Here is a 20584-nt window from a genome sequence, read left to right as displayed (position 1 = left end):
TGCACAATTAAATACCATGTTTAATCATCCCACAACGGACAGTAGTGCAGTAGTAGAAATTGTAGTGTCTCTTTAAAAAGTTGCTCCCTCAAAGTTTCCATTCCCCGATACCCAGATAACCACGGTGGAACAGGGCGAGGGCCAGAGGGACTCAGGAAGTCTTGGTTCCAAGGAGCTGAAAGTCTTTCCAAGTCAAAGTTGCCTTTTGAGCAGCCAAGAGCCCAATGAGTTGATGCATACGCGCTCACTCTAACACGCACACATGCAAGGGACACAGAAAACACACAGATGGAGGGACAGAGAGGGGAGCACGGTGGGGCCGTCGCACACACGCGCTGTCATGCCACAACATTCCAGTCCATCTGGGGCTGTCTCCTCTGGGGACAGGGAGTGGTGGCCTGAGCCCCAAAGCAGCAGGCGCCGGTCAGATGGAGAAGGAGGCTGTCTGTCCAGCCTGGCTGCTCTGACAAGGGCCCTGGCAGCAAGAGAGGCCACCCACCATCCCTGACACAGTCAATCCTCCCTTAATCTTGGGCCGGGTGGGAGAAGGGAGTGGGGCTCCAGTGTTAAGGGGGGCCAGATATCATTTCTATGCTACCATCTCAGCATCTGTGGTGAGGGGAGGGGTGCCACTTCCTCTTTGCCCAGCGAAAGGGCGTACTGTACCCCAGAAAAGGAAACACCATGCCCACAGTGCTTGCTTTTGCACTCAGGTGTGCGGGCAGCGCAGCAGGCCCTGCCCTGCAGCACTCCGGGCACAGTGACCTGCCCACCAGGTTGCTGCAGAGGCCAGGAGCTGGCTGGGTCTGCCCTCGGGGGAGGGGAGGAGTTCGCAAAAAAAAGGCCCTGAGGTGAGGATATCTGGGGGCCCACCAGACAGGTTTAAAGAGGAAACCTCTTCATTCACAGCTTTGTTCAGGGGTTCCTGGAGGACGTCTCTGGATTCAAGTTCCAGGGGTTCTGGTTGGGGCTGTCAGGGCGAAATGACCAGCAGAGGCTGGGACAGCAGCTGCGCGCAGACTCGGGAGGTAGGAGGACTGGCCAGGCCGTGTGCTGGGCCCTGCCCTGAGGAGACAGACCAGGTGGCTACAGGATCTCCTCCCGCGGGCTCCTGGCCTTCAGAGGGGTCTGCCCGTTGGGTACAGAGCCATTCTGACCATGCAGGAGTTTGCCCTTCTCTCGGTCTGGCCACGTGAAGATGGCGTCGTCGCTGTCCAGCTCTGACTCGGAGTGCATCAGGCTGCTACTTAGCACCAGGCCTTTCTGTTTGATGCCTACAGGGAAAACAAGGAACCCAGCGTCAGAAGACTGGCCTCCAGGCTGGAGCCACCCCCACACCTTACCCCAGCCTGAGGAGCCAAGGAAGAGGGCAAGTCACAGGCTCCTCTCCAGGCTGGGAGGTGCAGATGGAAGGAAGCTTCCCTAGTCCTTCTCCCGGGCCCAACCGGCTGGAACAGTCCACTAAGGGGTGTCACAGAGTATGGATGAGAGCACACCTGGGGTCTCCTGCTGGTTCTTCATCTCCAGTATCCATGAGCTTTGGTTCAGGCCACCTAGTGATCCTCTCTTTTCTTTACCTTTCAAATTTGGAATATTTTATCATCTCCCTCTGTGGATGGAGTGACATGGTAGGCAAGAAAGCACAAAGAACTCAGGATCTGGAGAATGAGCTTTTAGCTGTGTCCTAGCTCAGCAGGGCGGCTGAGTCCTGGCACAGCAGGAGTACAGTTGCAGTCCATGGAGACATTTGCTCTGTGGGCTCTTGTCTGCTCTGGCTTCACGGATGCTAGGGTGGCAGAGCAGGTGCATGCTTGGAGAGGTCTCCTGCTGGGAGAGCATGACTGAAATGGGGACTCTCAGAAGCTGTCCCAAGCAGCCAAACCCACCAGAACACAAAAAGCAAGAACTGTAGGAAACACCTGGGGCTGAAGAAGACACCTGCGATTCTGCAAGCCATGGTAGTCCCTTCACTACTTATCCCTACAGATGTAGAGACACCACAGACATGAAATGTGGTCGGATAAGAAGAGCTCCAACAGCAAGATGGCTGCCCTCTGGCTGGTGCAAAAACTCCAGAGAAAGCAAACAGCAGGGTGAGACAGTAGGACTAGAAGTGGGAGCTGCCAACAGGTGGCACCCCCTCAGCAGTGTTCTGGATCCTGGGAATGCCCACGCCCAGGAGCTAACCTCCCCCCTTTCTAAAAAAGGTAACCAGTCTGGTGAGGTGTGTTTGACCCAGGCAGCACCACAATCTCATCATCCAATAACCATTCTCCCTACTCCAGGGAGAATGATCCAGATCTCCCTCCCATATTGAAAGTGTCCTGAGAGGACTCCCAGCCATTCAGCCCTTCCTAGCCACACATGACTTAAGGCTGGGAGTGCCCTGAGCTCTCCAGGCTGAGGGCATCCAGACCCTGATGTGCCTGTCATTCAGGACCACATGCGCCTGAGGACCTTGCCCATGTGCAGCTGTGCCTGTGCCACGTGCTCTGGGGCTTGGGCAGGGAGCTTCCTCCCCCGCGTCAGTGTCAGGGTTACAGTTCTGGGTCTTGACTGCACAGCCACCTCTCCTACTGAGTCTTTGGGCAGCGGAGCAGCAGGGCCACAGAAGAACACTGACAGCCAGGGCATCTCCAGTGTGGTAGGGACAGTGGAAAGGGCCCAGAGAAGGGCCCAGGTCCTCCAAAGGCCCTGCCTCGCCCCTTGAAATACCCACCCATTCACAGCTGCCTCCTTCCCAAAGCCCCTCTGGCTATAGCAGTGAGGACAGGAGCCTAGGTTCAACCTAATATACTTCAATAGAAAGTTTTAGAAAAAAAGTCAATAGAATAACAAAAAACAAAAACAAAACAAAACAAAGCCATAGCTGCTGAATGTAAAGGGGGCCTCCTGAGGGGGCAGCCCTACACTTACCCAGGTGGGACTGCTCTCCTTCCTCAGTTACTGCTCATCCTCAGCCTAAGCTCTCTCCCGGCAAACTGTCCGTCCAGGCTCCCGTGCACACACATCCTCTTTCCCCGCCACACGCCCACTCAATTTACCCTTCTTCCAGTTAAACTTCAGTTCCATACCTGACACCATATGGTCTTGAATCCCATTCTCCTCGTCGTCCTAGTGACTCGACTCTAGGCTGGACCTGCTGACCCACTGAGCTCAGAACAAGAACCAGTGCTTCTGGCCTGCTCAGACCCACACCGAACCTGAGCAGGCTCTCCCAGCTCCCTTCGGTAGACGTTGCCCACAAGAGACCAGCCCTGCTGCCCTCACCTGGTCGCACATTGTTGGTTCTGGTCACCTAGATGCCACTGGAACACCCTGTGGCTCTCCCCTCTCCCTAAGATGTCCGCTGTGCTGAGCTCAGGCTCCCATCCAGTCTCGCCTCTGCAGCACAGCCCTTCTCCGGGCCATTACCCCGTGTTTCTCCCCTCCTGCCTCAGACGAGGCATCTGAACTCCATGGCTCCCTTTCTCTCCTCTCTCCCCTTCTCCCTCCTTCCTCCTCAGTCAGGAAGCACCTCTCCAACGCGCCACGCCTCTACCTGCCTTCGACATCACCACCCGCAGATCTGCCCATGAGCCCCTCTCTGAGGAAGAGGAGGCCCTTGCCCTCTGCCTGCCATCCTGCTTCTCTAGCTTTCACTGCTCAGCTTCTAAAAGGATTTTTAAATATTCAGGGCCTTCATCTCCTCACTTCACTTCCTAAATCGCCTGCGCTTCCACTTCCACTGTCACTGCCCACTCTACTGCAGTTCTCTGATGGGCCAGGAGCTCCTCTGGTGCTATCATCGATTCTGATTCTTTGGCCTCTGCAGCAGCAAACACCGATGGCTGTCCCCTAATGAATCCTCTCCTCCCTCCTCGGGCTCCTCAACCCTAGGCCTCTTCTTTTGTCCCTCGACGTTCCCCCATAAGGGATGTGACCCTTTGTGGTGCTGATCCTCCCCAGCAGGTGGGAGATTCCTATTTCTACAGTTCCAGGTCTGACTCTTCTGCTGAGTTCCATTTAATTCATCTTCTCTTACCCAGTCACTGCATCAGAGGTTCTATTCTGTCAACAGCACTATCATTCTCCATCTCTCAGGTTGGAAGTCAGCCCTGACCTTGCCAGGCCTAGCTATAATCCACTGACATCACGCTGTGTGAACCACTGTCAGCTCCTCCTTGGACCAAAAATCTCCTTGCTGGTCTCCCCACTTGTAGCCACTCCCCTTCAATTATTACATGCCGTCACCAGACTGATTTTCCTAAACCAGCACATTCAAGACTCTGCTTCCCAGCATCACCAGGATAAATGTTTAACTCTGCAGGCTGACAGTGAAACTTTCACAATTTGGGACTTGTCAATCTTTCATTCTCATTTCCTCGACTCCACTCATAACCGTCTTGAACCAAACACTTGATCTCCTCCAACATTTCTTCTCCAGTCTCTCCCATCTCAGGGATACCACCACCACCCGACCCACAGGGGCTCACTGCTGAAGCTATGAGCCATCCTTCCTTTCTCCCTTCTCCCACACCCCTCGGCCAACAGACCGCTAACCTCATCAAGTCTCCTCAAAAATGTATCTAGAATCTATCTGCCTCTCAACCCCAAGGACATTCTAACTTCCTTTCAGCCAGCCTTTCCCTCTCCAACCCCTGCATCTGTCAGCCACCGTTTTCTTTTTCTTTTTTTTATTTTTAGACAGAGTCTCACTTTATTGCCCAGGTTGGAGTGATCTTGGCTCATGGAAACCTCCACACCCCCGGGTTCTAGCGATTCTCCTGCCTTAGCCTCTCGAGTGGCTGGGATTACAGGCGCCCACCACCACGCCCAGCTCACTGTTGTCTTTTAAAATAGAAATCAAGATGGGTGCCATGGCTCACACCTGTAATCCCAGCACTTTGGGAGGCCAAGGCAGGCAGATTACGTAAGCCCAGGAGTTCAAGAACAGCCTAGGCAACATGACGAAATCCTGTCTCTACCAAAAATACAAAAAAAAGCTGGGGATGGTGGCGCACCCTGTGGTCCCAGCTACTTGGGAAGCTGAGGTGGAAGGATCACCTGAGCCCTGGAGGCCAAGAATGCAGTGGGCCTTGATCGCACCACTGCACTCCTGCCTGGGTGATAAGAGTGAGACTCTCTCTCAAATAATAATAAATGTAAACCAAATCCCACCATTCACCCCCTTAAAAAGCTATCAGTGGCCCCCCAGTGTGCTCAAGAGGAGCCCTCAGCAGGGCCCCTCCTCATCCATTGAGCCTTGGGTTGCTCACCCCTTACTCCGTGGGAGGGTGAACCTGTCCAGCATGTCACCACCTTCTACCTCCTCAAATGCTCTCTGCTCCTTCCAGCAGCTGGGTCTGCACCAGTTTTGTTCCTTTGCCTGGAATGCTACTTCCTGCAGCTTTATCTGGCTAGCTCCCACTTATCCAGGTCTCGGCTTAAGTGTTTTTCTTCATAAAGGCCTTTTATGAGCATATTTTATGTATTTGTGAGTTTGCTTAATGTCTGTCTGACATAAGCTACACAAGAGTGGAGTCTGTCCGTTTGATTCACCACAATATAAGCAGTGTCTGGCACAGGGCCTGGCACACAGTGGTCCTGCTCCATATCAACAGATGAATGAGACACAGCCCCTGCCCTCAGGGATTTCACTGATGGGTGGGGAGACAGGCAAACGTAACTCATCATGAGGCAGCAAGAGAAACGCTGACCTAGGTATGTGGAGAAAGGGGAGCACAACCTGAGGAGGTTAAGGGAGGGATAAGAAAGAGCTTTCTAGGGCTGGGTATGGCGGTGCATCCCTGTCGTCCTAGCTGCTTTGGGAGGCTGAAGCAGGAGGACCACCTGAGCCCAGGAGTTGGAGGTTGCAGTGAGCTATGACTATACCACTGCACTCCAGCCTGGGTGACAGAGCAAGACCTTGTCTCCACATTTTAAAAAAAGAAAGAGATTACTGGATGAACCAGCAGAACTTGTTTAGAAAAGAGGGAGATCAGCAAAGAGATTCTAGAAAAACAAACTGATGTAAGCTCACAAAGGCCACATCTACCAGATCAAAAGTTCTAGCTTTTTGTGCTAGAAATAGAAAGTCACTGAAGAATGCCAAGGGGTGAAAAACATGATCAGAGTAACATGATAAAAAACCTCGGCTGCGGCGTGAGGGGTGGGTTTTGCACATTTCACCTCCAGGCCCTCATTCTCAATGTTCCTGGGTGAAATACTCCACCTACCCTCACTGCTCTAGTTTCCTGGGCTCATTTCAAGCCCCACCACCACCAGCCTCCACCTTGGCAGTGTTGGGGATCGAGCTGCTTGGTGCGGGGTCCAGACTGCTGCGAGCCTGTTCTCTTCTGCTGCTGTGTCTTTTCTCCCTCACTAGACTGAGGGCACAGCCTGTGTCTGATGACTGTCTGTACCCTCACAGCCTCTCCCTAACACAAAGCTTTATGCATGGAAGGTGTTTAACAAATGCTTTACATAAAAATAGTTCTATTTGCAGAGTGTTTAGGAATCGCTTTATAGAGAGTCCGGCTCTCATAAACCAATGATACCTGTCCCATGGCATCCGTGATGAGCGAAACCCTCGCCAGGTGACCCAGCCCAGCCAAGGAAGGCAGCAGAAGAGAAGAGGCTCGCAGATTACCTGCCCTAATCTCCCAGTGCCATAGGTCAAAGTCATCTTAGTATTTGTGCAGGGAAAACGCCCTCCTATCTACCCTAAGACACTGACAGAAGCTGTGGACTTGCCAAATAATAAAGATAGGAAGACAGGAGAACAAAGCTGGCTGAAAGGTGGTCAGCTGGCAGACACGGGCCTAGGTCTCCTCTCCTCCCATAAAGGACAGACTGGTCAGCAGTAAGACACAAGTCCAAGGTCCCTGACCCTGACTACCTGGGACAGTTGGGAAAGCGGAACCCCAGGTGGGAAACACGAGGAGAATGCCCAGGCGAAGGAAAACAAGAGGCCCAGCCCCCGCGCCAAGCGGAAGTAGCACGCAAAGTGGGTCCTGGAGGCATTCTGCCCCGTGCATCTCAGGGCAAATCTGACCCTCAGTCTTCATCAGGCAAAAGGGAACAAAATGCTTTGCAAGCACAGTGAACTGTTAGTGATACACTCAGGAGGGGCTAGTGACAGCAGCCTTCCACAGGAGAGTGCACAGACCTAGCAGCTCCGGCGCCCAGGGCCTCTACCTGCTCGCGAGGTTGGCTTCAGCTCCAGGCTTTCCTGATCCGTGGCATCCAGGATCTTGTACTTGCTTTTCCTCTTGGGTTTTCCTTTTTGCCTAAAAAACACAACCCCCACCCCTGCTCAGGAAAGAGGTTCTCTGGGAGGATGAGGATGAGAGTCAGATGTGCATGCGGGGCCCTGTCTTGGTGGGGCACCTACTGGGAGGGGTGTCCTCTCCTCACTTCTCAGCCAGGAAAGGTGGCAACTGTGATTTGTTCCTCAAATGTTCCTCATCGATTCTGGAGAAGGGCAAGGGAGCTATGCCCACCTTGGCATGGACTCACCATCCCACAGGGGCAATGAAGGACAGATTGGTTAAAAACATAAAGAAAACAAAATCCTCTGCTTGAAGGGTGTGGGAGGAGAGAGGCATTACACTAACAAAGTTGGTAATGGTGGTTGTCTTAGACTGGTGGGAATTTTTTAACATTTCTTTAGTTCTAAGTTTTAGAAGAGGTTATACTGCAAGTTGAATCTCAGCTCTGTCACTATTAACTGGTCCTCAGACAGTGATGTACCTTTCCTGAGCCTAAGTTTTTTTATCTGTAAAATGGGAAAAGGTTATGTGTATTAAAAACGGTATTACCTATAAAAATATTATGGCACACAGTATACACAGAAATAGTATTATTAATAATGAAAACATAAATGTAACCATTCCATCTTAGAAGACTCAATAGGAAGACTCAAATGAAAAAACACAGGACGCTTGAGCCTGGCTAGCCTAAGTGCATACCTGTGTGGAAACACGCACACTCATGAATCCCAACTAGAAAGGAAGGCAGAATTAAAAACGCGCGGGCTATGCTGGTGAGGCTACGCTGGGGTGCATTAAAGAAAACACACCTTACAGATGTGATCCAGGTCTCTACCTCGGCCCTCACACTCACCTCCCCACCTTGCCCTGCTCCCGCCCAGCCATGTTTCCCAGGTTCCAGATCACGGCAGTGGCTGCCACTCACTGAAGGAGTGTGCCTCCGCCCTCAGAAGAGTCTCAGGGTGAGGAAAGCTGCCTATGCATGCCTTAGCTGGGTCAGAACTCTCTGACGCTGACTGAGGACCCAGCCCAGTCCTTCCACGTGGAAGGTGCCAAATACCTCTCTGAGGAACGAATGTATGACAAGAAGCCCGAATGAATTTCAAAGGAAAATCCATCTTACCTCTTACAACAACAGATCACAGTCCAAGACAGGATTCCCAAGGCAACAACAATGACAAAGGTAGCAATGATAACATATAACACGCTCCACTCTGCCAAGAAAATCAAAACGGTGAGGGCTGTGGAGGGAGAGGCTGGGAGGGAGGTCTGGGCTGCTCCCAGCTTGGGCAGGTGTGGCTTCACTCTGGAGACAAGAATGCCCCAGGGCTCCCCAGGAAGGTGAGGCCTTGGAGTTAAGGGCAGCTGAAGCTTTAAACCTTTTGAAATGTCCCTGCTTTCCAGTCCCTGCTCCACGCAAGCCCTGAGACCCTGCAGCAGTGGTGCAGGCTGAAAAGAGCTTTAAGAGGGAAACGAGGGCTTCCATTAGGCTACAGCATGGAGGCACTCCAAAAGACAGGAGGCTTTTCAGCTAGTGGGATTTAGGCTGTAACTGGCATTTGATCTGAGTTAAGCCTGGTCCTTCTTACAAGACTGCTTCAGGGCTTTCCTCTAACCTTGAGCAAGTGTGGAGGAAGGAAGTAAAAGTCCTCTGCAAACAGAAAATACACAAAGTTCTTCTCCTTGCCTGCTCATCTGCTTCAGAAACACCAACACCCACCCACTCAGCAAAGAACCACATTCAGTGCCAAACAGGCTGGCACTGTGCCACATAGAAAACTCACCACAGTTGCTGTCTCCATCCCTCAGCTGCACCTTGATGAAATTCTCCATCCAAAAAGGGTCACAGATACAGCGTTTGGTGAACGAGTCACAGTGGCCATGGTCAGAACAGTTCAGCTGACATGCTGAGAGTGGCAGCAAAGGGAAAAAAGTCAACAAGAGTCAGCCAGGGGTGACAAGCAGCACCTAGAGCCCATGAGAGCACCAAAGCACCCCAGATTAATGCTGTGTGGTGAAATGTCCCCGAGACCCACCTTGGGCATGGTGCCTGCCTTTCTCATCTCGACTGGACAGAACTAGAGCAGTCAGGAGGGCCACTACAAAGACACTTCCAGTCTGTTTTCACTTGTTGTTTGTCTATATCAGCAATTCTTAATCTTTTATGTCCCACACATCCCCTTCTCAGAATTGCAAAAATAAAATACATATAGTACTTCAAAGGAAAGCAATAATTATATTAAACATATTTTTGAAATATTTAAGAAGACGGGTGGGGCATGGTAGCTCATGCCTATAATCCCAGCACTTTGGGAGGCTGAGGCGGGCAGATCACTTGAGGTCAGGAGTTCGAGACCAACCTGGGCAATATGGTGAAACCCCGTCTCTATAAAAATTAGCTGGGCGTGGTGGCACATGCCTGTAATCCCAGCTATTTGGGAGGCTGAGGCAGGAAATCACTTGAACCTAGGAGGCGGAGGTTGCAGTGAGCTGAGATTGCACCACTGCACTGCAGCCTGGGTGACAGAGCAAGACTCCGTCTCAAAATAAACAAATAAATAAGCATTAAATAACAAGAGCTAGAAGTGGGTTTAAACACTATCATAATTTCAAAGTAGTGATAAGTAAAAATGACATCATGTAACGTGATAGGAAATTATTTGTGATTTCTGTTGCCTCAAAGCCACAGGTTCTGTTGATACTACTGTAGTTTATTGCCTACATTTATCATTAAAGGAAACAGTGAGTTTCAGTTAGAGGTTAGTGAAAACAAAGATGTAATTTTTCCCCACTCAAGCTCACAGCCTTCTGAACTCGATCTCAGGGGTCCATGGGCCCCAAGTTACGAATCCCCAGTGATGAATCAGGACTCTTTCATGATAATGGTAGTGCAAGAAAACGATTATCTCCATCTTCCCAGAGAAAAGGAGACGAAGGCCAAGGACAGAAAGGACCAACAGGTGAGCTGCAGGCACTGGGTAGGCTCTTGCTCCCAAGTTCCCAGAATTACTCACTGACAGTGTTGATTTCCAGGGCTCTGAATATCAAAAAGTCTGCCTTTTGTTTCCGCAGCTCACTCTTGAGCATCGCTGCCACCTCATGGCCTTTGAAGATCTGGTGGGGAGGCTCGTTTTGAACAAAAAATACCATTTTGGTGCTGCAGAGACATGCAACAGTACTAATGAGCTGAGGCGATCCACACCTGCAGCAACAGCTACCATCTACTAAGTACCTTCTGTTTGCGACAGACACTGTGCTAAGTATTACATGCATTCTGTCACTACAAGCCAGTGAGAAAGGTGTTATCAGGCTCATCTCCATTTTACAGAGAACAACACTGGGGCTCTATAAGAGGGGTTAAGTAACTTGCCCAAGGTCACACAGTTGATTATGGCAGAGCCGGATCCCAATCCTGTTATGTCTGACTACAAAGTCTGTTCTTTTTAAAATGCCCTAAGCTGCCCCAGCTAACAAAAGAACCCATTCCTCCAGCAAGACCTATACCCTCCATCTAACTGGAGGATGAGACAAATGGGGATCTGGTATAGCTACATCCCTGCTGTCTGCCTTTTTCCAGCTAAGACTGCTGGGTTTGTGACTGGTTTACTTGAAAGACAAACCACAATGCTTTGTTAATGTAAATTGTTGGACAGCATCAAAGCTTATCCATAGGTCACAACATAGCCAAAACAATTACGATGACAACTATGAAATTATACTACTCCATGCCCAGAATCTGTTTGCTGACTGTCAATTTCTAAGATAGGCCACATGTGAACTCACATCTGGGTAGTACCAAGGCTGTTCTATGCTTTAGCTTTAATTTTTAGTAGCCTGCCTCTTGAGCTCCATGTGAGTTTTACAATTAGAACCTTCTAAATCAGTGGGTCACACTGGTTTACAGGTGTGACCAAGATATTGATCCCCTCAGCATGCAGTGTGGCTGGGTGGGACCTGGGCATCCTTGAGGCCCTGGACCAGTTGCTTCCAGTACAAGCAGCCTTCTCTGTTTATCCCAAGATGCCCTATAAATGGTATAATTTTCTAGGCATGCATGACATAAAAGTCTGAGAAGTGCTGCCGCAGACTTTCTAAAAGCTTGCTGCACAGTGGCATTAACAATGGGGCATTATCAATTCCGGAAACAAACAAACAAAAAAACCTTTGCCAGAAAGGATGTGTGGTTCATTGCCCATTATCTTCTCCCAGTTAACTAATTCATGCTTACAGTTTCAATTTCGGTCTATATATCAATAACCCTCAGATCTTTATCTCTTTTCCCCACATCTCTCCTGAGTGACCAGTCTATATCTGCAAATACTTGTGTGAATATCTACCCCAGAGCTTCAACAGATGCCTCAAATTCAACAAGTCTCAAAATCAACTCCTAACCATTAAACACTATGTGTTAGGGACTATACAAACATTAACTTATTTAATCCTCATAACAATCCTATAAATAGGTACTAGTATTTTCACAGATAGTAAAACAGGTTCAGAGAGGTGAAGTAACTTTCCCACTGTCACAGAGCTAACACTAGTGGGGCAGGGGTCAGAAGCTGGGTCTAATATAAGGGCCATATTCTTTCCCACTGTAAAATACTATTTTCTTCCGATCACATGTTCTTCCTGAATTCCTTAACTAAGTCAGTCCAGTCCAAGCCAGAAGCTCAGCGAAACCCAGAAGCTTCTCTCTTGTTCATGCCCCATATGCAGTGCTGGTGAATCTGAGCAACCCTGTCAACAGTGCTCTTACCAGCACTCTTGCTAACATCTTTCCACTGCTTGCCAGCCAATTCCCACCAACTTGGATCAATCAAGCAGCCATGTGCCCTGTTCCTACTCCCAGGCTGCTGAGTATACTCATCCCTAATCATGCTGTCTCTGACCTAGTGAGCCCTGACTGTAGATTAAATTCACCTGGGGTGCTTTTCCATTCCAGGTACCCAGGCCCCACTCCAGACCATCATCTGAACTATCATCTCTGGGGCTAAGGCTTGGGCAGGGTATGTTCAGACAACCTCCACAAGATTCTACTGTGTGGCTGGAGTTGGGAACCACTGGCTGGAGTTGGGAACCACTGCTCTCACCTCATGTTTCCAACTCGGCTGGTCCCCCAGATCTGCCTCCATTTATTACCCATCTCCTATCTCCACTATCTCCTTTTCATCTCGGTCTACACAAATGCTCACAAATTTCCTATTTTAAAAAGATGTTCATGTTCCACAAGGACTACAACGAAAAAAATTTTTTAAAAGATATTCTTTCAATCCTACCGCCCATATTATTTTCAGCACCAACTTCCTCAAAAAGGTGTTATACTGACCATCTCTGTATCCTCTAACCATGAAATCTGTCCTCTGCCCCCAACATCCAAGTAAAACGCTCTCACTATAGTTGTGCTGATTTACTAATCACAAACCCATAGGCCTATTTTGTGTTCTCACCACACCTCCACCCCTGTAGCATCAGAATCCTTTCGGAGCACCCCTTCTGCCAGATCACCCCTTAACTTCCAGCAGACCACTCTCATTCGGTTTTCCTCCCACCTAATTGCTGTTTCTTAGTTTCTTTTGCTACCTCTTCTTTCATAATGATGCCCTTCAGAGTTGTGTCCTCATCCATCTTAGATCTCTCCTAGTGAGACTCACCCCTTCTTGTGGCTTTGGCTCCTGCCTGTATGCAGTAACTCCTATCTCGGGCTCTTCCTTCCACAAGTTCCAGCCTTTACTTGTGGCTAGCTGACGGAACATCTCCTGACGCAGCCCATAAGACACCCCAAATTCAATCATCCAAACTGGTTCCACCTGCTTCCCAATCTGACCTGAACCATCTATCCAGACATCCAAACCAAAAGCCTCACATTGATATCTCACTCACCTTCATTCCTAAAGGGCCAAGTCCTGTTGAATTACCACTGAATTTCTTTTAATTTCTTCTCCTCTTCTTCTACTATCTTAATTCAGGTTTTATTACCTTTTTACTGGACTAGTCCAGAAGCTTCCTGATTGGTCTCCCAGCCTTTGATCTCTCCCTGTTTTAGTCTAGCTTCCACACTACTGATCTTTCTTTAAAAAAAAATCAAATTATGGAATTTCCTTGCTTTTAAAAACAAAACAAAAACTTCACACACATAAAACAAACCAGCTTGGATCTGCCTACCCAAACTATTAAAACTAAAATCCTCAGCTTGCATATAACTGTTCTCAGTCTCCACTGCCAGTCTTGTCTTCTACCACATCCTGGGGCCACTAAGCTTGAACCAAGTGACTTCTTCTGGAAGAAACTGTACACTTTTCATACCATAGGGCCATTGCTCAATGCTGTTCCCCTGTTCTGAATCTCCTCCCCATCCTCCCACACCTGGTCAATACAAGTTTCCTTTTCCTTTTTTTTTTTTTTTTTTTCTTGAGACAGTCTCACTCTGTCTTCCAGACTGGTGTACAGTGGTGTGACCAGAGCTCACTGCAGCCTCAAACTCCTGGGCTCAAGTAATTCTTCTGCCTCAGCTTCCCAAATAGCTTGGACTACAGGCTCACCACACTGCACCTGGCTAATTTTTAAATCTTCTGTAGAAGTGGGGTCTCGTTATATTGCCCAGGTTGAAGCTTTCCTCCTTCTAGAAAAATCTTTGGATTACCCCTGCCCCAACTCTCCTAGAAGAACTCATTGTCCTTGCCACAGTGTTCCACAGTGCCACTTGTTGTATCAAACCCACCCTGTACTAATGTTCCATATTTACTAATCTCCTCTCTTAGACTGTGGTTGTCAAAATAGTGGACCTCCTACACCCTGGAGCCCTGCTGAAGTGTCTAGTACAGCACATGTCATCTGCACCAGAAGACAGAAGTCTATTGAAGAAAAGGCATCATGAGTGTTTCTGGTCAGAAAGCCCACCCTTCTCTATCTAACCACACTATTTCTCAGCTCATTCAAGAAGTCCGGGGTCCCCTGGTCTTTCCTTTGCTCCCCCCATTCATTGCCCAGCTACCTCTGCTCCGTGTACGGCTGAATCTTTTGCACAATGATGTCGGAATCCAGCACCCCCAGGAGGACCCCAATCTGGCGGATGAACATCCCCTTCAGCCTCTCAGTTAGCTGACTGACGTTGATATCCAAGATGATCTCCACCAGGTTGTTTTTCCTGGGATCTGGAAAGCATGTGGATCAGTCATGGCTTTAGAAGTAGGAGAGTAAACACAGACCTGCCACTGTGCATTTGCTTTGGCACAGGAGAGAAAGGAGTGAGAGCATTCAGATGTCCTTCAGATGGAAAGGGACAATAGTGAATTCCTGATCGGGCAATCTGGGGCTGGCTTAGAAAGCTTCTAAAGCACTCCTGGTCTCTATACCATCCTGAGAATTCCCACACATGTGCTGGGGACAAGGCTGAAGCAGTGATGCAGTGAGGGGTGGAGAGTAATGATGGAATTGGGGAAGAGAGAAACACTTAAACATTTGTTTTAAAAGCCTCTGTGCAACTGGCGGTGCTGAGCAATCCAGGCCAAGTGGGGGTATCAAGCAATCTCTCCTGACTCACATCTGATTTTCAGTGCCTCGCTGTATTTTTTGCACAACAATGGGAGGAAAAGTGTCCATCTCAACAATCTCCTCAATAATGGGAATGCATCTGTCCCTCCAGGTTTAAATACAGTTAACAAAAGAAAATCCAGTCAGCCAAGACACAAGGATTTCCTTAGAGCCACATCACAGCTGCACTATCTTTGTATAACTCTAAAACGGTGAGGCTATCATGTTTTACTTTTGAATATGTCCTAAAGATGTTCTACATTTGGAATTTCAAACTGATTGTTTGGAATGCCTTATTTACATACTTGAATGCACCACTTGTCTGTTCTGATGTATAATTTGCATAATTAGTAGACTATCTGTGATCTGACTTCAAACACAGAAGAGATTTCAGTGTCTCAGCTACTGTCCTTCCTAGAGGCAGGACAAGGACTGGAAGACCTCCCAAGATCCCTTCCTGTCTAAAACATCCATATATGAGGTTGGCCTAGATAATAAAGAGTAGGTTTAAAGTTAACATCATTTCATCAGAAGCTCTGGAATTTATAAAGCTCTATCCCACCTCCACACTCAGTGCCTCCCTATCACCAAATTAACCTCAAAGCAAAACAAAAACAAGGTTCTATTTAAGAAGAAAATTTTTATTTCTGCAAAGCTGAAAAATGTAAAGAGCACTATTACTTTACCTTCCCTGGATTGTCACATAAGGCCTGAGGCTCAACTTATAAAAATAAATTGTTTTCTGCATCTGGATGCTGATGAGACATCATGACTCAAGCTATTCTCATGCTCAGATTCCCAAGCACCCTGAGCCCTCTCTCATCAGTCACGAGGAGAGGAGAAAGTGCTGGACTAGGAGCACAAAGGCCTGGCTCTGACACAACTGCTGTGTGACACTGAGCAAGTCCTGCCCTCTCTGAGTTTGTTTCTCCATCTGAGATGAATAGGGGGAGGTCTGTATTTCTGCATGGGTGGGAGGTATTGTTGGAACAGACGGTCTCTATGGATTTTTCAGCTTGGGGTTTCTAGATTATTTTTAAAGCCGGACATGCCATCTGGCTCTGTCCATGATGGGGGAAGGGGGTCTCAGGATAGAGGCCTTGATCGCCTGATTCAGTAATTCTACTCAGCCTCATCACTAAATGAACTCACCAGGTTTCACCTCCACAGTGGTCCGGTCTGTGTCACTCTCACCCTTTGCATCGGTCACTTTCAGGTGAAACGTGTAGGTCCCCTCGACCAGGTTCGAAAGAAAAAGGATAGGGTGATGGTCAGAATGATTTAACACCTCCTGTAGGGTTGAACAACATGGCTATGTTACAGAACAAAATGCCATTCCTTTCCCGGAGTCAGTTGCTGCTTTCCCCATAACTAGGCCCTTCAGGGCTGAACTGTTTCAACCTTGGGCAGTTCCTGATCTGGAACAGCATTGCAGCCTACAGCTGCTAGGATCAGGGGAGGGAAACCCATTCTGTGCTATACTAGCTTACAGAATGACCCTAAGCAAGTCACTTAACCTCCCTGGATTTCAGAGAACAATCTGGGTTTGATATAAGGGGCCACTTGATTAAAGCATATACTAGAATGCGTGGCTCCTCCTCCCCACTCCTGTGTAGCTCTCCAGCTCCTAGCGCACTTACCCCTGCTGCTGGGCTCCCCTCATCTCGAGTCCAGAGGTAGCTGACTATTCCCTTGTCATCTGAAGACTTAGAGCCATCCAGCTCTGCTGTGCTCGTGGGTAAGGTAATCACCACATTCCCAGTTATCTTGGCTATAGGTGGTTTGTTTATTTCTAATCAAAGAGAAATCATTGAAATAATGTGACATTCTGGAAAAGAAGAAATGTTTCTTCATGATGCTTATGGGGAAATTAAAACATCAAGAGTGTCTTAACTGGAGAACCTTTTTATGTGCCTGTCCCTGCCACCAACCAACAATGTAGATGAAAGTTACCAGCGCTGCAGTCCTGAGGTTCCAGTCCTACCCAGAGAAATGTTCTCCTAACACTGTACAACAGAGGGGGCGAATGTGCTTTCCTCCCGTAGTCTCCCAGCAGCCTTTCCAAATGGAATCCATTTCTCTGCTTTGGAGGTATGCCATGATCAGAAATAATGGCCCAAACTGGCTTAAAACCTTGGAGTTTAGGTTTCACCTAGTTGATCTTGCAAATTCTCCTTCACAATATCTTAAAATGTTATTCTCTGAATATCTTTTTGGACCCCTTCCTTGGAACTTCACAGGAGAAAACAAAGAGCTCCCTCTCTTATGTGGAGCCCCACATGAAGCTTTGTATATTCAGATGTCTATGCAATATTTACTCAGCTTGATATCTTGTGTCTGGAGGTCTGCATATCTGATGGTTTTTCCTGCTATCAACTTAGGGCCCTCTTCCACAGCCCTCACTGGTCACCGTGCCTGTAAACTAGAGCAAGGCCTCTGGCTGGCCTCAGTTCAAAGGCTCAGGGCAAGCATAGTGAGCTGCAGCGCAGCCGTCATTCTCAGGCCTGACAGTAGGTGTCACTGTAGCTAACAGGAGTCACGGCTGAGGTCTCAGCAATGCAGGGGCAAAATAAAAATGCAAAGAATAGAACCCTTAATTCTTTCCCTATTCAACTGAGAAAGAAAGTAAGGAGGGAAGGAGGGAGGATTGAAAAGAAAGTAAGGGGAGGGGAGGGAAGGGAAGATATAAGCAGGAGGAGGGAGGGAAGTTAAAATTCACCTTACAGTCCAATTAAAGGCTGTTTTAGAAAAGAAAATAACAGGTGCCCTCACCCCAACCCTCTTCCCCACCTCTTGCTGTCTCTAATCAATTTCTGCACCCAAACATGACAGGACAAATTCTTCAGCTATCTGACCCAAAGAGGCTGCTACACAAACTGGAGGCAGAGAGGTACCTTCTTTGACAATGACATTCACAGAGCTCTGGCTCTGCAGGTTCCTCTCATCTTTGACAGTCAAGGTGAACACATATGTCCCCACTTGCAGCCCAGTGACAGTGGCAACACTGCTGTTAGCATTCTCGAGCTGCACCCCATCAGGTCCCCTGCAAAAAGAAACCAGAGGGTGGAGTCGTACCTGTCTGCTGCTGTCCCGTCCCTAACTTAGCAAGAAGAGACGACTGCCTCAGCAAAGACACGAACTGTTGTTATCCAGACCTTGACAAGACATGTTTAACAATATTTCAATTGGACAAAGTATCATTTGGCCTCAAAATACAGGCTGCCTGCTGGTCAGAAAATTCAAATAGCTTTCAAACACCTCTAGCCTTATCCTTTATATGAACTTCTAGAACACTTGAACTCTTTACCGTTCTAGTTTGTAAAAGGAAGAAAGTTCTCTGAGTAAGTCTCTGATCAAAAGAATGATTTAAGAGTGATGTTTGTAAAAAGCATTTCTGGCCCAGCAGTTGGTTTGGCTCTTGCCAGCAAGGAAGCAAAATACATTTCTTAATCACTGCCCAAATCCCTCCTGATGAAAAGTCAAGGAAAGGAAATGGGGCAAGACTGCAGAGGAACTCTCAGGACAAAACCATCTTGTTCATAGCAACTCTATAAGCAAAGTTCCCTCCAGCTCCTGGACAAGGGCCATCAAGCACCCAGGACACCCCATATCCCTTCTTCCCCCTTGTCACCTCAAAGAGTTGCCTGCAGCAGCCAAGGGAGCTCTGTGCCAACATTGAGGCTGTACACAGCCAGAGAGCCCTCTGCTCAAGGATCAAAATGCCCCAGAGCTTTCTTGAAAACTACAGGACAGCCAGAGAAATCTGCAGACATCCAGGATTTACTTTGTTTTGCCTTTTAAAGTTATAGCCTCTGATCCTGGTAGCTCCCCCTGAAGCACAGTGTCCTTCAAGAAGCTTTGCTAAGCATTATCTCTGCTGTAAACACTAATAAAACTCAGCTAAAAGGTCTATCAGCCATATCTTCAATAAACAATTATAATTAAAAACACCCTGGGCTGGGTAAGATTATGTTCTACAAAAGATAAAAACAAGAGCTGAGGGAAATAATTTCTAGATTCCAACTCAGCAATATAAAAAGCAAGTCATTTGTATAGTCAAATTAAAGCTCTTTTCCACTCATCTCCAATACCTTTGTCAAACAAACAAATAAACAATCAAACAAACAAATAGACACAAAACCAAAAAACCCAGGCTGTCCTATGGTTGCTACCTTTGGAAACAGAGAATACTTTTAACTCTTAGAATATTTTGCTACTTGTGGGATCCTGCATATAATTTCAATTGCATTAGTTATGGTTTAATGGAGCTGAAAGAAACTATAGGAACTAAGAATGGTTCAGTTAGGTAATTTCAATGTAATTAGAATTATTTTGATTACTGCCTTTGGCCTCTGGTTAATTTAATTGGTAAATGGTGTCTTCAAGAAAACAATAACAGAGTAATGCTTTCATTTTATAGATGTATTTTCAATTTCTCTTAATAGCTGTTCTGCCCCATCCCCCGTGCCAGCCTTACCCAGTTAATTCTGAGCAACAGTATTTTTCTGCTCCATTACCCCTTCCATCCTGCCTCTCAAGTGTAATTAAACTGCATTTTAGCAGATGGATTGTACCTGCAAAAGCACCAGGATCACACAGTACTACCTGGAGACTAGCTGATGGCAAGCATTCTTCTTTTCTTACAAAAATTATTTATAATATCATTTTCTTGGAGTTGAAGTTTGGAATTGCAAACATTTCTTCCTCAGTCACCCCACTGGATAAGCCAATAAGAGCAATTCAACTCATAATAGCAAATGAAACCTTGCTCTTCCAAGGTCCAGAGGCTTTGCAAAAATAAGGATTTTGTGTCAATACTCACTGTGTTTTTTCCCAGAGATAAGAGATAATTTTCTGATCATCTGAGCTCTTGCTGCCATCCAGGGTTGTGCTATCCACAGGAAGGGTCAGCTCTTTATCTGGGCCTGCATCTGCCTGAGGAGGCTTGTTGTTTTCTGGAAGACAAAGAGTTAGAGGTCAAAAGCAGCCAGTCCAGGTGGGAAAGGAGAGGAACCAATTGGGACATATGTTCTGGAAGCCATGGACTCTGCCTCTCAGGCCACAGAACTGTCAGATACTGTGGGAGATGTGGTTACTGTAGGGAGCACACAATAAAGAATATAAGACTGAAACATATCAAGCAATTCTGACAGAAACATAGTAGAACATAATGAAGTTATAACGCCATACTAAATTTGAACTCTAATGCTAAGGGAGTTCAAATGAAAGGATTTGAGTGACAAGACAGGACTGTCCTGAGGAAGTGAGTTTTAAGCAGGCCCTCAGAGGATGTGGTATTGGGTTTTGGTGCAAAAGTAATTGCCATTGAAGTGAATGGCAAAAACCGCAATTACTTTTGTACCAACCATAGGATTTGGGATGGCATAAACTCTATCTCCTAGGTCTCCTTGAAGGTACCAACAACTAGCCAAGGAAAGGGCACAAGCTGAGGCTGGGAACTATCCTTCATCTCTAGCTATGAAGAAAGCACAAGGGGAAGAGAAACTAGAAGTCACCAGAGGCTCTATGGATCGGTGCCTTCTGCTTCTATCCTCATACACCTCAGAACTCAACCCTCTTTTCTCCCAAGGTTAAATGGACCCACCAATAGAAGAGCCTGAACCACAAGGCTGGAGCTTACCAGGCTGCACAATAACAGTCACTTGAGCAGTGGCCTGCTGTCCTATTGTGTCAGTCACTGTGAGTTGGTAAGTGTAGTCTCCTTCTTGCATTGCAGAGAGCTGTAAGGCTGGTGTTCTAACACCCTACAAATACAAATACAGAAGTGGAAAAGTAGACTC

At 47.6% G+C, this 20584-nt stretch overlaps 1 protein-coding gene across 21 annotated transcripts in view; it reads right to left on the bottom strand.

The window, feature by feature from the left end:
• KIAA0319L (KIAA0319 like) overlaps positions 1–20584 on the bottom strand; it is a 128292-nt gene continuing 107708 nt past the window's right edge. For all 21 annotated transcript variants that reach the window (XM_077963614.1, XM_077963605.1, XM_028836094.2 and 18 more), the window contains 11 exons: positions 20425–20548; positions 19606–19738; positions 17678–17826; positions 16424–16575; positions 15936–16074; positions 14245–14404; positions 10268–10410; positions 9038–9160; positions 8377–8467; positions 7180–7271; positions 1–1274 (listed from right to left, as the gene is read on the bottom strand). In XM_077963614.1, the coding sequence (XP_077819740.1) occupies positions 1087–1274; positions 7180–7271; positions 8377–8467; positions 9038–9160; positions 10268–10410; positions 14245–14404; positions 15936–16074; positions 16424–16575; positions 17678–17826; positions 19606–19738; positions 20425–20548 (1494 nt within the window). In that variant the 3' untranslated portion in view covers positions 1–1086. The remainder of the gene's footprint in view (positions 1275–7179; positions 7272–8376; positions 8468–9037; positions 9161–10267; positions 10411–14244; positions 14405–15935; positions 16075–16423; positions 16576–17677; positions 17827–19605; positions 19739–20424; positions 20549–20584) is intronic.

This window comes from Macaca mulatta, chromosome 1 (genome assembly GCF_049350105.2).
Source record: "Macaca mulatta isolate MMU2019108-1 chromosome 1, T2T-MMU8v2.0, whole genome shotgun sequence".
Classification (NCBI taxonomy): Eukaryota; Metazoa; Chordata; class Mammalia; order Primates; family Cercopithecidae; genus Macaca; species Macaca mulatta.
Note: the sequence above shows the minus strand (reverse complement) of the source record. Positions and strands in the feature narration are given on the sequence as shown.